General features: G+C 36.8%; 1 protein-coding gene across 1 annotated transcript in view; it reads right to left on the bottom strand.

The window, feature by feature from the left end:
• Window positions 1-17,003, bottom strand: part of TP53BP1 (tumor protein p53 binding protein 1) — a 130,686-nt gene that overhangs the window by 113,301 nt on the left and 382 nt on the right. Inside the window, exons 2-10 of the mRNA XM_027869976.1 lie at window positions 16,373-16,557; window positions 16,059-16,152; window positions 15,784-15,856; window positions 13,863-13,960; window positions 13,118-13,279; window positions 12,436-12,514; window positions 8,750-8,916; window positions 5,669-5,792; window positions 4,894-4,988 (exon numbers count right to left, since the gene is read on the bottom strand). Of these exons, the coding sequence (XP_027725777.1) occupies window positions 4,894-4,988; window positions 5,669-5,792; window positions 8,750-8,916; window positions 12,436-12,514; window positions 13,118-13,279; window positions 13,863-13,960; window positions 15,784-15,856; window positions 16,059-16,152; window positions 16,373-16,557 (1,077 nt within the window). The remainder of the gene's footprint in view (window positions 1-4,893; window positions 4,989-5,668; window positions 5,793-8,749; window positions 8,917-12,435; window positions 12,515-13,117; window positions 13,280-13,862; window positions 13,961-15,783; window positions 15,857-16,058; window positions 16,153-16,372; window positions 16,558-17,003) is intronic.

Genomic DNA, 17,003 nt, shown 5'->3' with positions numbered 1-17,003 from the left:
TGTCCTCTAATTTGGGAATAGCTAAATTGTGGTATATAAAAGTAATGGAGTGTTAATGTGCCCTAAGAAATGATGAAATGGACAATTTCAGAGGAAACTGGGAATGCCTTTATGAATAATGCAGAATGAAGCAAATACAACTAGAAGAATAATCCACATGACGATAAGGATATTATAAAGAAGAGCAGCTTTGAAAGACTTTAGAACTCTGATCAATACAATGATAAACCACAAATCCAAAAGAATGAAGATGAAATATTACACTCACCTCTTAACTGAGAGGTGAGAAACTTGAGATACAGAGGGAGACATTCATTTTTGGACACAGTTAACATGGTAATTTATTTTGCTGTACTAAGTGAATATGTGTTGAGGAATTTGCTAAATTTTTTTGTAATGTATTTAATTGAGGGGAGAGCATTTTGGGTTAGAGGAAAGATAGTAGGGACAAAAAGGCTTTGAATGAACAAAATCAAAAAGGATAGAATAAATGGGGTAACTGTCAAGCAGGAAAAATATTTCTATCAAATGTTACAAGAAAAAGCCTCATTATCATTCATACAAATATATATGTAACTGACACAAATACATAACCAGGAGTCATCTCCCAATAGATAAGTGGTCAAAGATATTTGGTCTGTTCATAAATAAACAGACGTTTTTTCAGTTTTACAGAATGCCTTACTCATATTGAACAGACGTTCCTCAAAAGAAAAATTGCAAATTAAAAATAACCATATGAAAAGATGCTCCAAATTACTAATATTAAGAGAAATATTAAATGAAACAATTCTGAGGTTTTACATCAGGCCTCTGATGTTTACTAGCTATATGACTTTGGATAAGTCACTTAACTTCTCTGAGTCTCATTTCACTCATCTGTTAAATGGGGAGAATATCTATAATACATACTATAGGCAAAGCACTATATAAAGGTCAACAACTATTATAAAAGTATTAAATCTAAAAGCAATAAAGAATACACAAACATTTTTTAAACTTAAGAGCCACACTTGCATGAGCAATTGGTCAAAAAACAGAAACAAGCAATACCTGACATAATTAAAATTATCAATATATGACTGTTCAAACTCTTAAAAAATAAGATAAATGCAAATTAAAACAAATGAAAGACCACTGAACCACTCAATTGCAAAAGACAATTAAACTATACAACTCAATCCTGGTGGGGCTGTAAAAAAAAACATTTTCTTACACCACCTGTCAAGCCATAAATTATAGCAATCTTTCTGAGAAGCACATGGAATTATACAATAAGAACTATAAAGCTGTTAATACCCTCTAACCCAATGATTCCTCTACCAGGACTATATCCTAAGGATGTTATTAAATGGAGGCGAAAGACCTCTCTAAACAAAAACATTCCAAGTAGCAATATTTGTAAACAGCAAAAAACTGGAAAGAACCCACAACTGAAGCATGGCCAAACAGTATATGAATAGAATGGAATATCATGATCCCATGATAACAACTGAAATTTTTATATAACATTTTAGAGTTTACTACGCACTTCCCAAAAAAACTACAGTTTACTACTAACTCATTTAAGCCTCACAACAACCCTTTAAGTGGTTAGTTTCTACAATTACCATTCCATTTTTATGGATGAAGAAACTGAAGCTCAAGGAGTTTAAGTGACCTGCCCATCATCACCCAGCCAGTAAATACTTCAGGCGACATCTGAAGCCAAGTCCAGGACTCTGTCCACTATCCCATGATATAAGAAATGACAACTATGAAGACTACAAAGAAATATGAGGAAATAAACTAATGCTAGAAGACATAAAAATGAAAACAAGATATATACTACGAGTTTGCAAAGTTACAAATAAAAAGTATAGCAGCAACAAAATCTAGAAAAATACCCAAGAAAGAAAAAGAATCAGAAGGAAATAAGACAACTTTTTTTAAAATTATAAATAACAAAAAGCTAAGATTTAATGTACAAAGCTTTTTAAAATACTTGTTTGTGTAAATTATATCTTGATTTGTTTACAATTTTAAAAAAAAAAAACCACTTTTAAAAGAGAATGCCTAGCATAAAACTTTTGTCTTTTAATCTAGCTTTGGAATGGTGCAAGATTTTTTTTTTAAAGCAACCGACCTTTTTATTTTTATTCTAGTATTTCCTCAGCATTAAAGAGGGAAAGAAATCAAACTGCTGTTTAGCAGCAAAAAAAAAAAACAAAAAAAAACCCTACCTCACTTACATTTTGTCATGATACTCCCCAAAAGAGTTAAATTTTTTACATTATATACAAGTTCTAACATTAGCATCATACCTAAAGAGGGAGCCATGGAATCAAATCCTGGATTTAAAGTTAAGATACCTGGTTTCAAAATCCCAGCAATTCAATTAAATTCAACAAGCATTTATTAAGCACATATTATGGGCCAGGCACTATGCTAACCTCGGGGGCTACAAGGAAAAAACCGAAACCGTCATGGAGTTTACATTTCACTAGGGTAAAACAACACGTACAAAGGTGAATAAACACAAAACACACAAATAAATACAAAGTAATTTTGGTTGTGGGACCAGAATAACAGGGAAAGAATCACGACAGGCTTCTTAATCAGAAGCCATAAAAGTGATTAGGGTTCAAAGAGGCAGTGAGGAAGAAAAGCATTCTAGTTATGGTAGACACAGCCTCTGCAGAGGCTTTGAGACAAAAAACTTAATGTTGTAGATGAGGAATGAGAAGTAGGCCAGTTTGGCTGAAATAAAGAGTAAGTGAAGAGAAGTACTATGTAATCAATCAGGAAAGGGCTTTAAATGCCAGAGAAATCTGTTTTTTCCTAGAAGCAACAAGGAACCACTGAAGCTCACTGAACAGGGAAATTACATGGTCAGGCCTATGCTTCAGGAATATCGATTTAGTGGCTACATGGAAGATGGATTGAAGAGGGGAAATATTAAATGAAGGAAGATCAATTATAAAGCTATTGCAGTACAGACAAACAACTGTGAAAGAATTAGGGATTCTGGTCAAGACAATGGAACCAATAATAGTTCCAGAGGACTCATGATGAACCATACAAACCACCTCCAGAAAGAAAGATGATAGACTCAGAGCTCAGAGTGAAGCATTTTTTTTTAATGACATAGATATTGCAGGAATTTGTTGTGCTTGACTATACATGTCTGTAATGATTTTGTTTTTCTTGCTTTCTCAATGAACTGGGGAATGAAAATAAAAGACAAAGAATTCAGAACTCAAAATAAAACTGAATTTTAAAAAATTTTTAAAGGCTAGTGTAATAATGAAGGCATGAGGTGATAAAGGTAATGATTAGAAAATTAGAGTTGCTGTTGTCTAAGGAGAGAGAACGAATAGACATGAGAAATGATGTGGAAGTAGAATCAACCAGATTTGGCAAATGAGTTGATCGAGGATGGGGTTGGGAGAGTGAAGAGTCAAGGATAACGATTAGTAAATCTCTCAAATGAAAAAGAGAAGTCAGAAAGAATGGGTTTAGGAGAAAAGATAAGGAGATCTGTTTAAGACATGTTGAGCTTGAGATGAACATGAGGCATCCAGTGGAACTCTCTAGAAGGCAGCTGGAGCCAGAATGGAGTTCAGGAGAGAGATGAGGACCACACAGATTGAGGAGTCATTTGCATAAAAATGATAACTGAACCGATGGAAGCTGACAACCATCAAGAAAACGGAGAGAAATGGGCCCGGGAAAGAGCCTGGGTAAATCACTTGACCTTTTTGAGCTTCAGTTTCCTCATATGTAAAATGAGGTCCCTTCTAGTTCTACAATGAAAAAAATAATTTATGAGTGAGGTAACTCATTAAGTAAGGCATTCTGTAAAACCGAAAGCACTATATAAATGTTAACTATTATTATTATCAAATCCCAGGATTCTAAGGTGAAGGTGAAAGGTGAAAATCCTACCTTCTAATTTATCAGAAGAAAACTTGTGGAGGTGGTGGGATTTCAGGAGCAATTTGAATGCTAGAAGGGTAGGAGCTTGGCAAGATGTTGGGCTTAGAGAAGGAAATGAAATAATAGTATGAGACAGAAAGAAATAAAAGCTTTTGCTCATGAGAAATAGTAAAACAAGGCAGGGTAGTAAAGAAAAATAAAGAAAATTCAAGATAGCACAATGTAGACTAGTGAAAGACCTTAAAAACTGAGGGAAACTGTAGTCCTAATGAATAAAAATATTCAGTCACTGTTAAGTCTTCAAGAATGGTAATGAATTAATCAAGAAGTCCTTCTACCTTCTCTGGATGACCCTTTTGCAAAACAAGATAATCCTAAATAGCAGTATTAAGATCCCAAAGAAGTCAAGAAGAACACTTTTTATGTAACATATTCACATATCCCTACAAACCATTGGACCTGCAGTAGTAAGCTTAGCTTACTTTTATTATCTTTAAATTTTAATTTTAATTATCTTCTATTTAAATTTTAATTATTTCTAAAACTAAGGTTATTTTTAATTTTAATTATTTTTAAAACTAAGTTTTTTCATCCAGTTCATGTTTTATTTTAATAATGTAGACTATCAGAAGAACGACAGGTGTTAGAAAAGCAAAGAAATGAAGTAAGCATTGCAAGTAGGCTATCCCGGATAGATGATTTTATTTTGTACACACAAATGAATGTATATTTTGTCTCCCTGAATTGAATGTAAGTTCCTTGAGGGCAGGGTATGTTTCATTTTTATCTGTGTAGTCCTAATGCCTGACAAAAAACCTGGCTTAAAGATCTGTTGACTAATAGAATGAATATGAATTAAACCATAGCCTTCTGGCAGCTACAGGAAATTAAAAACTCTAGCACTATAAAGGCTTGCATCCCTTTTTCTAATCTAAAACTATTTTGGGATAAAAGTACATAAATAAAAGTTCTCACCTTTTACTTCTTCTTGCTCTGTTGGGCTGCTAGGGACAATAAAAGGGGTAGGTTGGAAAGCATCTGGTGAAGGAGCAACAAGATCTGGTGAACTCCTATATACAGAAAGTTAACAAGTTACTTTATTAACAATCACAGTTGTTTTTTCCTAATAGCACAAACACTTAACCTGAAGCAAACAACACTGAGAATACTCTAGCATGGTAATTCTTTCCCATTTCAAACATTTCAGAAGACATAATAAACAAACAGGAATGTAAGGAAGAGAGAGTAAGTGACTTAGACATAAAGACACTAGACCTGAAAAGCACAAACTACTGCTAAAATGTCTATTTACCAACTAAGAACATGAAGTTGTTTTTTTTTTTCAAAGAATTAGAAAACGCTGCGGATGTTTACAAAAACTCCTCTTTGTCTCTATACTATTATGTGGGTGAAAATCAATAAAAGATTCCCATTCACCGTCACTTACAACATCACTTCATATTCAGCCTGTGCTATGGAGAAGAGAAGACATAAGCCTGTGCTTAGTTAAGAACACAGAAACAGGAAATGCCTACTTTGGATATGTGACTTTCCCCAAATAAAGGGAGAAGCCTCATACCCTTTTTTTTTTCAGCAGGTACAATCTCTGGATTCATACAAACACTAGAAATACCCTCAAATGGGAAGGCAGACCTTAAACTTTTTTAAGTTTGTAAAAACATGCTAACCTTTTCTCACCATTGACCCTTATGCACACGCTTCCCCATCAAGACAATTTCCTACTACTTACGTAGTGGTGCTCTCCTGAATAAGAGAACCCTGGCCAGAGAGATGCAGAAGTTTCAAAGTGGTAGCTGGTGTGGAAACCAAAGAATACCCATCTTCCACGCTTGGAGCAGGGCAATTATCAGGAGCTAGGCAGAAAAAGGAAAGATACCTAGTTAAGTTTCTCAGACAAACAGAACTGAAATTTCAGAAGGCCACTCTTAGTATTGTAAAAAATAATAATAATTCTGATTTCTAATTTATGTTCCTCATGGCAGGAATTATTTTAATGGCTGAAGCATCATAGGATTGTGATAGAGTAATACTGTGCTATAAGAAATGGAGAGGGTGATGTTTCAAACATGAGAAGACCCATGTGAACTGACACAGAGTGAAGTGAGAAGAACCAGAAGATCATTGTACACATTAATATTGTAATTGCAATATTGTAATGATGATCAATTGTGAAAAACATAGCTACTCTGATCAATACAGTGACCCAATTAAAATTCTAAAGAACTCATGATAAAAAATGCTATCCACTTCCAGAGAAAGAACCAATGAATTGAGCGCAAATTGAAGTAGTTTTCTCACTTTCTTCATTTTTCATGCCCTTTTTTTTGCACAATATGACTGATACAGAAATGTTTTGCATGATTTCACATGTATAACTGATATATTGCTTGCCTTCTCAATGAATTTGGGGGGGTGGTATAAGAGGAAAGGAGAGAATTTAGAACTTGAAATTCTAAAAAAAGAATTAGAAATAAATTTTTTTAAAAAACTAAAGTATAAACAATGCAATCCCAATATATAACACAAGACTAGGCATGATACTAAAAACACATATTTATTAATAAAGCTCTTTTGACAAAGAATCAAAGAGAGGCAAGAGGACAAATTTTCTCTAACCTTCCACTCAGGGTCTTGGCTCACAGAAGAGAGAGCAAAATCTCTACCTATGGTCCTACTGTTCTTGGTTTCTTCTGTTTCTGATACAAAGTAGCAATAGATTTGTAGCAGCCACACACACTCTTTCTAAAAACTGCCCTTAGATAGAAGCATACTTAATCCCTATTACAGATGAGAAATTTTAAAGCATTATAATATCCCAGGTGTGAGACCTCTATAAGTAAATGTAAATAAAAGAGATGCAGCACACCTAATCCTCTTGCACTAAATTCACTTTTTATCATTGTGAGAAACTGACCCATCATGCTTCAATGTTTCAGAAAGGAAGAGCCTAACATTTGCCACTTAATTACCTCACAGGGCTGTTGCAAAGATAAATTAAAGAACTACAAAGCATTTTTAGATTGCTATATTACCCTAAATTATTTATTTGCCTTCAGAGTAACTAAGCCACTTTGTCCAAAACAAAATGGAGTTTTCAATTGGCAAGCATACGAAGACCCTTATATAACTGCTCCAAATCATATTTTAAAAGGTTGGCCAAACTTGGGAGTTGAGAACCTAAGGAACTGCAAGGGAATTCCTAAAAGAGTTATGGAAACTGATACTGAAGAGTCAAAATAAGTATTTTTGCAGTGACAAAAACAATCTGCAAACTCAATGACTGGGACAAAGCAATCTACTCCCATTTGGAAGCCATGAATTTGGAGTCAAAGGACCTGGGTTTAAGTCACTTAATGTATCTCAGCTTCAGTTTCATCATCCATAAAATAAAGAGGATAAAATAAAGTGGTTGGAATAGATAAAACTCGAAGATTCCTTCTACCTCTAAAGTTAGTGATCTTTTCTCTTCCAGACTTGAAAATCTGCTAGGACAATAAACTATAAAGCTTTGGCAGTGGTGATGTCAACAAAAAGAACTGCAGCCTTTTTCTTCCCCTTTTTTTAAGTTAGGAGAGGACTAATGTGAGACATGAAATGACACTAGAAACTTCAGAAACCAAACAGTGTACATAAAACCACTATCCTAAATTTTTAGAGAGCTAGCAAGGGCACTAAATTCAGTTCATTCTTGAGAAGGTTCTTGCTAATATGTACAGACAGCTACTGTCGGATTTATAACCAGATATCAGTCTTATCTCCCACAGCATAGATTTACTCAAAAGAGGCTGGTTCACTATTGTTGCTATACACCAGGTTCTCAAACGCCTTCTGCTCCATATTTAGGTATGAGGACATATAAAGAATAGCTTTTGTATAATCAGAAACCCTCTTTTTATTTCACCTCAGATCACTGAGAGACCACTGAGCTGAAAGTAAAGTAGTTCACTGAGCCAACCACTATGGAATTCAGAACTCAAGCAGTAGATACTTTGCACAGTTACCAACAATCTCAGTTCTGACACTTTCTTAAAACTAAACCTCAGGGCAGCGAGGAGGCATAGTGGATAGAGCACTGGCCCTGGACTCAAGAGGACCTGAGTTAAAATCCAGCCTCAGACACTTAACACTTACTAGCTGTGTGACCCTGGGCAAGTCACTTAACCCCACTGCCTAGCCCCCCTTAAAAAAAAAAACTAAACCTCAATTTCCTTCAATGTCAAATACTGTTATGGTGATATTATAACAAGTAGATTGCCTAAATAAGTGCTTACATGACATGTATATTATATAGATACACATAAACAGTATATCAAGTGCCATAAAAATTAACAGTAATAATTATCTAGAAAGTCTTCAATGTTTAGCTAAGAAAACATTTTCTTTTGGAATGATTTTTCTTGAATCAAAGCCTCTATAACAAATATTCCCAATCTAATCTGCAACTCCTTTAAAATCAGTGTTTCTCCCACTGTGAATCAGTATCTCTACCAAAAAGGATGTAGTATTAGCACAGAAATACTAAGTTTGTATCTTGAGGAAAATGTAAGCAAACACACAAAGGGATCTGTGATTTTATCTTCATGGGCAACTTCCAGTATAGGAAATCCCTCCCCCAACAACTCATCTGTGAGTTGGTAGGTAAGTCACAGGGAGTCAACTGAGACAGGCAGGGAGTTACCTGACTTACCCAGGTTCATATAGCTACTATGTGCCAATAAAGAGTTGAGTTCAGATGTTCAGGACTTCAAATCTAGCATTCTCTCCCCTGTACCACCCTGCCTCAAAAATAAGGGAAAGGTACTGAGCATACCTGTTCTACTACTCTGCTCAAACATGTCTTCCTGAGTTGACAAAATCTCAGACTCAGGTGATTTCTGAACTTGCAATTCACCTTCCAGCAGTTCCTGGGCAGAAAGTTGGATCTTGGCTTCCATATAGGTAAGAGGTATTTGTGGAATAGAAGGCAAATTCTCTGACCTGCAAAATTCAGATCAATAAAATAATTTCTAAATTCAAATACTTCAACTTTTTATTAAAACACCTAAGTAAAAAAAAATTTTAATTCCTAAACATGTAAACAATAATATTTCCTAGAAGGAGTACAGCTCCTCTTAAAGCTGCATTTACTAGAGCCTCTGCCTGGACCTGGGATTTCACTGGTAAAGGGAGCTTTCAGGGAGGAAATTGCCTCTACCAGTGCAGATGGGTAGCTGTTCTAACACCTAGTCTTAGAGAAACTTCCTAGGATGCTGGGAGTTAGGTGACTTGCCCAGTTATACAGGCAGCATGGATCCGAGGCAAGACTTGAGGGCAGGTCTTGCTGACTCTAAGGATGTTATCCACTTCACCAAGCTGTTTTTTAACCAGCATACAAGGAGATGAAAATATAAAAAATGCTTCTACAGAGGGCAACAGTTCACCTGGAGAAAGCCTACATCACTCACCTGGCCCTAGTTTCAACACCTTTCATACAATCCCTCAAAGGACAGCTTAAGTAGGAAATCTCTGTTCACCTCTGCTGGCTACTGTCACATTTCATGTGTAGTTTTGTCTGGGAGAAAATATCACTTACTGTTATATTTGTTGTTAAACAGAGATGGGACTAGCATTCCATATCTATACTACAGGGACAACAATTTGGAATTGTGATCCCAGAAGTGTCCTAGGCCCTTTTCTCTTCTCTGACTACACTCTGACAGGGCTCTCTTCTGCTCTCACGAGTTCAATCATCATCTATACACAATGAACTCATAAAGCAAAAATTCTGTCCTAACCATTCTATACTCCAGCCCTGCACTGCCAATAGGCTGCTGCATATCCCCATCTGGCCTGGCATCCCACTGGCATCTCAAACTCAACATATCCAAAACTGAATTTATTAACTTCCTCTTTAGGCCTACCATTTCTCTAAAATTCCCTATTTCTTTTAATGGTACACCATCCTTTTGGTTACAGAGTTTCACAACTGTGAATTTCTCCTTCTACACCAATATCCAATCAGTTGCCAAGCCTTATTAAGCCTACCTCCACAAAATCTCTTTCATCTGTCCATTTTCTACCTATGCAGCCACTCCAGTTCAAAAGCCTTCAACCTCTATTGCCTGATTTCAACAGCCAACTGATGACCCAATTGGTCCTCTGCTTCTAGTGCTTCTCTTCTTCACGTCATCCTCTAACCATGAAGCTGTTACAATAAGCTAAGGCATAGTTCTGATCATGCTACTCCCCTGCTCAAAAACTTTTACAGGTTTCTTATTGCCTCTAGGATAAATACAAGCTCTTTGGCTTGCCATTTATAGATGTCCACAGTCTTGTTCCAACCTACCTTTCCAGATTAATTTCACCTTACTCCCCTTTTACGCAGCTACATTCCTACAAATTTGGCCTGTTAGCTGTCCCCTAAAGTTGGTATTCTATTTTCCATCTCCACACATTCACAGGTTGTCACCATGCCTGAAATGCATTCCATCTTCACCTCTGCCTCTTGAAATCCTTACGGTCCTCCAAGGCTCACCTCAGGTGCTACCTCCTATGATCCCTTTCATGATCTTTCATGATGCCCTCCAATTTCAGTGCTCTTTCCTTTCTCAAATTACCTTAGCTTTACTTATCTCTTTCTAAGTTATATGACTCCAGTAAAGTCACTGAAAGCAGGAATTATCTTGCTTTTATTATTTTATCCTCAGGACAGAGCACATAGTAAATATATAACAACTGCTAACTGGAGAAGAAGTAACTTCTACTAAATCCCAGAAGTGAGTTTCTGTTATAAACGCTGCTACTCATCACTGTTTGTGATAGCTAAGAACTAGAAACAAAGTAGATGTCCATTGATTAGGGGATGGCTAAACAAATTGTGGCATATGAATATAATGGAATACTACTGTGCTGTAAAAAATGATGTGTGTGATGAATACTGTACAGAGAAACACAGAAAGATCTAAATGAATTGATGCAGAGTGAAGTAAGCAGAGCCAAGAAAACAATACACACAATAACTACAACAATGTAAATGGAAAGAACAATGACACACCAAAAAAATCGAATGTATCAAAATTATAAAGATCAAACAGGACTCAAATGAAGAGATATGAGAAGACACTCCCAACCCAATGCTTCATGAAAATGGTAGGCCCACAGGCATTTTCAAACTTTTTCAATGTACCAATAAGTTATGGGTTGGCTCTCTGGGAGGGGCAGAAGGAAGGATACATAGGATTACTACGGTGATGTTAGAAATAGAAAATATCAATAAAAACTCACTTTTTAAAAAAGTCCTGTTACTAAAGTATCCTCTGGCTCCTCCTTTCTACAGCCTTTCTACAGCCTCGTGCTACCTTCTGTTGATTCCTTCCCATCTTACCTATCACACATATACCCAAAGTTCTCCTAAAGCAGGTTCTCTTCCTCTTTCTTCATAACTTACTGCACTGACTCCTTTATGTTGTAACCACAGGATCTTGCCAGTTTCCAAGGCCTTTCGTCCCCAAACTAACCTACAACAGAACTTGTTAGAACATAACTTTCTGAGCACAGCCCAAAGAAAAATCCTATTATTCCAAAAGCTTTCCTCTACAAAAAGCAGCTTCTCTCTGTTTCAAGCTCTTACTAGTTTTTGTGCAGTCACTCTCTTGTACACACACACTCTCTCTCTTGCTCTCTCTTTGAAAATGCAGGTTTTTACAGTCCCATCTCTCCAACTATTATTATTCCCACTATTTCCAAGCATATGCAAGCTCCTGCTGGCCAAAAGTATAGATGTTATGGTCCCAACAATCATGGTAGACAGGGCATGGAACATTTCCTAACTCTAATCTTACCTAGTTAAGAATGGAGTCCAAAATTTACCACAGATCTCAGAAAGTGTACACATCCTTGTGGCCTGCCCAGAAACTGTCAGTCTAAAGGGAAGCTGACAATCAAAAAGATAACTGGGAGTCTCTTGGGGTACAGAAAAGGCATGCTTTCATATGCAGCAAAGGCCCAATGCTTCATAAGATACCAAAGTGTACCACAAATCTCCCAAAGTATATACTTGCCTATATGTAACAATAGTCAGGGAGGAAAGAAGTTGGAGACACAGATCATCAAGTCATGCTCAGAATGGCAACAGTGTTAGGTGGCTAAAAATCCAATGTCAACCCTAAAAACCAAATGGAGTTCCTATACTCTAAAAATGGCTTGATTCCCTGACAGTGTATGATAAACTAGAGTTTAAAAAAAAAATTACAGCAACTTAAAAGAGAGACTCTAAAGTTTCGGTTTTTTGTTTTGCATGCAAAATGAAACAGCCTTGTAATACGCTAAAAAGACACAAGGTGAGGGCTACTGACAATGCTGTGAATACTAAAAAGTGCTTCTTGTGGCTCTGAAATACTAAAAGTATGAAGAAAACTTTAAAATTTTTAAATTTTTTTTCTTAGTGAAATGAAATTACTATAAATGCTGTCAGACAAGACCAAAAACTCTTCAGAAATAAATAAAAGTTCCTGTTACCTCTCAGACTCTGTATCTTGTTGGACTGCCACTTGTATATCTTCAATGGATTGATCTTCATGTTTATCCTCTTCAGGTTCTAGGAGTAAATGAATTTATGTTGTTGGGGGAAAAAAAAAGAGAGAGAAGGGAGATGCCCAGTGTGCCACAAGAAACAAAAAAGAAAATAGAAAGATTTTCCTGGAAAGCCAACTAATTCAAAGTATACATGGGCATAATAGATAAAAGCCAAAAAGGTTTGTCCTGATCAATGTCACTTCACACAATACCAATAATAATGCATTTTAATTGAATCCTACCATAACATTGATAAATCTTGCTATAAGATTATTCAGCTGATTATCAATGTGTAATATTTACAACATTGTTCCTACGGAACAAACCACCTCTAGTAATATTATTTCACCCAATATCAAGGTTTTAAAGCACCAATTAACAATGCTAGGTAGAGTATGACTGCATTCCAATAATGGAATCACTAATACAACACACTTCAACAAGACTTAATTTGTATAAGATTACTACTCCAGTACTAGCATGATGCTAGCAATAATTTGAACCTCACTTTGGGCGGAGATAAAACTTGTTTAAAAGAGCAAAAATAGGAAGAATAACCACTGTCAAGAAAAAGAACATCTGATAGTTTATAATAGTGCCAACCCCCAGGGAACTTGTTACATACTGGTATTTGCATCTACATTAGACGGGATGAGAGGATTCGACTCCTTAGTTACTGGCTGCAGCTGTTGTTCTTTGTCTTCTTCATATGGTACAGTTTGCTCCTCAATATCCTGGCTCTGTGAGAGTTCCAGGGCCCCAAAGCCCAACTGTGATGAACCAGTATCTGTAGGACCCAATACCCCCAAAATCATACATCACCCCAAGATACCATGCATTCATTATACAAGTGGCCACATTATGCAGAAAGGGGACTATCAGTTCTATTGGATCACAACCCAGTCCTGCCAGATAGATTTTCCTCAACTCAATCAAAATAACAAAAATAAAGCACCATAAAAGTCATAAAAGAAAAACTATCTCATGTAAAAATTTAAGACAAGACTTATTAGTGAAAAAATGTACTGATATGCTAAACAATCATACCTCTGTTCACCCAACTCCTAGCAACTAACACCTTACAAAGCATGCCCCCCAGAAAATTTTCAAAAAGAAAACTGAAGAAAAAGAGATGAAGGAATGAATTAACAATCAGAAAAACACAATAAATGCAATGAGATACTAATTCCTAAATGCAGTATTAGATGGAATATCTATAGACAAAGAGTAAATTTTGTAATCATTACTCCCAGTTCAAAGCTAACAAGACACCTGATGAGGTATCTAATCTAATTAAAGAGAGAAAACTACAGACTTTTGAAGTTCATGTAAGAAGAACTTAATTTACTGCTCTGAAAAATTCAGGTTACCTTCAGCACCAACTGAATGCGTAGTACAACCTGCAGGATCTTCTTCCTTCTCCTCTTCCTCTGCAGTAGAATCAGCCACTACTGTTATCCCAAGGATGCTGCATGAAATTATCAGTGAAGTGACATAAAATACATCAGAACAAACTCTACACAAAGTATTGTTTGAATTCAGTCTCTCTACTTGCCAATGCCTATTAAGCAAACTGGAAAAAATAAAAAATATTTCCCTTCACTGCCACTTTCTGCAGGAAGCCAATAAATACTCAAAAAACAACAACAACAAAAAATGCTATACAGAATCAAGAGACAGATACTATAAAGACACATGAGCTAATAATATTTCCTTAGAATGACCATGAAAAGAGGATTGAGAATCAGTATGAGTAATCTGAATAAAATCTTGTCTTTCAGGTGGAAAGACTTTTGAGAACTACACAGAGAAGGCCTGTATTAGCACAAATACAGTGAAAAAGTCTATCAGTGAAACAGGAGAAAACTCATGGGGATTTTATTTTAGTGCCAGATCCTAGAATGAATACAGTATAGAACCAGAGTACTTCTGTGGTGATTCAAGTGACAAACCTGGAACTTTCTGTGTTAAGAAAGAGTAATATAAATTTGGAGTTGACACAATCTACGCAATAGAAAAAAATATCAAAGAAGGATTTTCAGAAAGGCAAAGCAGAGAAACATACCTGAAAAATTCTGGGGCAATAAAACCTCAAATAAAAAAAAAAAGCCAGGAAAATGAAAATTCATGTCCAAAGGTAAAAAAAATTTGTGAGCAGAATGTTTTTTTAACTATAAGAAAGACTGTGTTAAAGACAATAGGAAGGGATGAGAAAGATGAACCATAAAAGGAGGAGATACTAATTTGAGGACATTCAGTTATTCAAAGATTTTTCAAATAGATTAAAATAAAGTAAAACAAAATTCCATGTTTCCTCATGAAGCTCCTCAAAATTTTTAAATATGATTCAAAGAGTTGCTTTTTTACTACCTCATAAAATTTCCCAAAAGCTTTCCACATTTATGAGTGTCGCAATGATGGTACAACATATGGAATCATGAAGCTTAAAAAATAAAGTACTAAAGAAATAGAGTAAACAGTTTTTTTTATTAATATCCAGTGGAAAAAAAATATGCTTTCATCTACATCTTGATTAGGCCTCTCCTAATTTCTGTTGGACTCTCCTGTGGAATTTTGTCATCTTTGAGTCTGATTAATTTTTTTTTTTAAAGAAGATGGGTTAAATGACTGGACCTGTGATTTCATTAATAAACTTCCTCAATGAGAAAATTCCTTCTATTAATGCAAGTTGGTATCTTTTCTGCGATTTATATTCTTTAGAGAGTTGCCTAGAGCATTGAGAGATCATGTAAAGTCCTCAAGGTCACACAACTTATATGTACCAGAGAGGGGTCTCAACTCAAGTCTTCCTGATTCTATGGGTAGGACCTCAGAAATAAGATATATATTAAAAACAAAAAACAAGGCTTTGTTTAGAGTTAATACCACCCTTCCAGAACACAGTCTCTCCAAACCCAGTCATATCTCTTGAGTATGTGAAAAAAAATCTAATATGGAGAACGTGTTTCATTTCACAATGAACAGGTTAAGTTTGGTCACACTTTGAACAGTGTTGATGTGAATGGTTACTAGTTCCACAAGAGACAATTCACTTTACTTGTACTAGAAAAACAAAATACAAATTTCCTTACTCAATTCATGAAAGTCTAACATGACCCTAGCTTAATTTCTTTGTTCCTGGGCTTAAGGTCTAAGGTAAGGAAAGAATTCAATTCAACAAGCATTTTTACTAAATACCTACTATATGTACTGGAAGTATAAAGAAAAAATGAAAATAAGAAAGGATAATTTAGAAACCAAACTGAAATAAAAATCAAACCATCAATGTACCTGCTTTCCCTATTGGGCTGCGGCAAAAGTTCAATGACCTGACTTCTGGTATTTCCTGCATCCAAAGAAGAATCTATGGATTATAGGATAAGGAAAAAAAAATAAATAACTAGACTTTAGTACAAAAGGCACTTACCCACAAACCCAAGCAAATTCAGACTCCAACAAGAACAGCCAGAATAGCCACAGCTAATACACAAGCATATCACTCTAATTTTTAATTGGCCTAACAGCAACAAGATTCAGAAAAATCCAACAGAACAGAACTACCTCACCTGCAGACTTGTTTTCTTTCAAGCCTTCCATGAACTCATTGTTACTGTCTCCTTTTTCTTCTCCAGCTGTTTGTTCAGGGTCTGCCACAACATCCTAAAAAGCAAATAGATTTCAATATCTCCACCTTCTGGTTCTCAACAATGGACTAAGAGGTAGGCTGCTGGGCAACATACTCCTACAAACTCCCTGATTTCCTATATTCTAACCAAAAGCTATAGCTTTCCAATGTACCCATGCTTTCTGGCTAGTCAAAAGAAAGAAGAAAAAGAAAAAATCCTATCCAATCATCCTCAACCAAGGATTTTCAACTCACCGGCCCAGGGCTCTCTTTGTGGGTCTGCAGATTGGGAAGGTGTCTGGATAGCATGCTAAAGTGAGAACCAGAATCATCTTCCTGAGCCTGGCTTTCAGGCTGGGAGTCTTCGATGATCAGGCAAGGTGTCCCTTGCTGAGAGAAATCTGAATCCACCTGACTCTCAGGAGGGTCCATCTGTTCCCCTAGAATGAACAGGAGAGCCAAGGACTGAGCGGTGTGTAACCCGCCGATCTAACTCCTCCCGGGGTAGGAGCCTCAAGGAGGCCACGGAAGGACAAAAACCCCTCCGGAGCGGATCCTGCCCGCCCGCCTGCCCGCCTTCCTCCAATGTGGAGATGGCATTTTCCCCGGAGCCGAAGGCCCCCTCCTCCCGAACCTCGCAGCCCCCGCCCCTCGGCCTGCCTCCCCCCCGCCGGCGCTCCTCTCCCTTCACCTTCCCCAGCAGACCCTTCTTCTCTTCTAGTCTCTCCTGCCGCCAGCCCCGACCCCGCCTCCCCCGAGGCCCCTCGGCGGCGCCCCCGGCACCAGCTCGCTTCTCCCGCCAGGCCCCTCCTCTGTCTCCCTCGCCAAAGCCCCTTCCGCGACCACCCCCCCCCCCCCCCCCCCCCCCCCCCCCCCCCCCCCCCCC

Source organism: Vombatus ursinus, unplaced genomic scaffold (assembly GCF_900497805.2).
Source record: "Vombatus ursinus unplaced genomic scaffold, bare-nosed wombat genome assembly UNPS02014794.1, whole genome shotgun sequence".
Taxonomy (NCBI): domain Eukaryota; kingdom Metazoa; phylum Chordata; class Mammalia; order Diprotodontia; family Vombatidae; genus Vombatus; species Vombatus ursinus.
The sequence above is the reverse complement of the archived record's forward strand: the minus strand, read 5'-3'. Positions and strand labels throughout refer to the sequence as shown.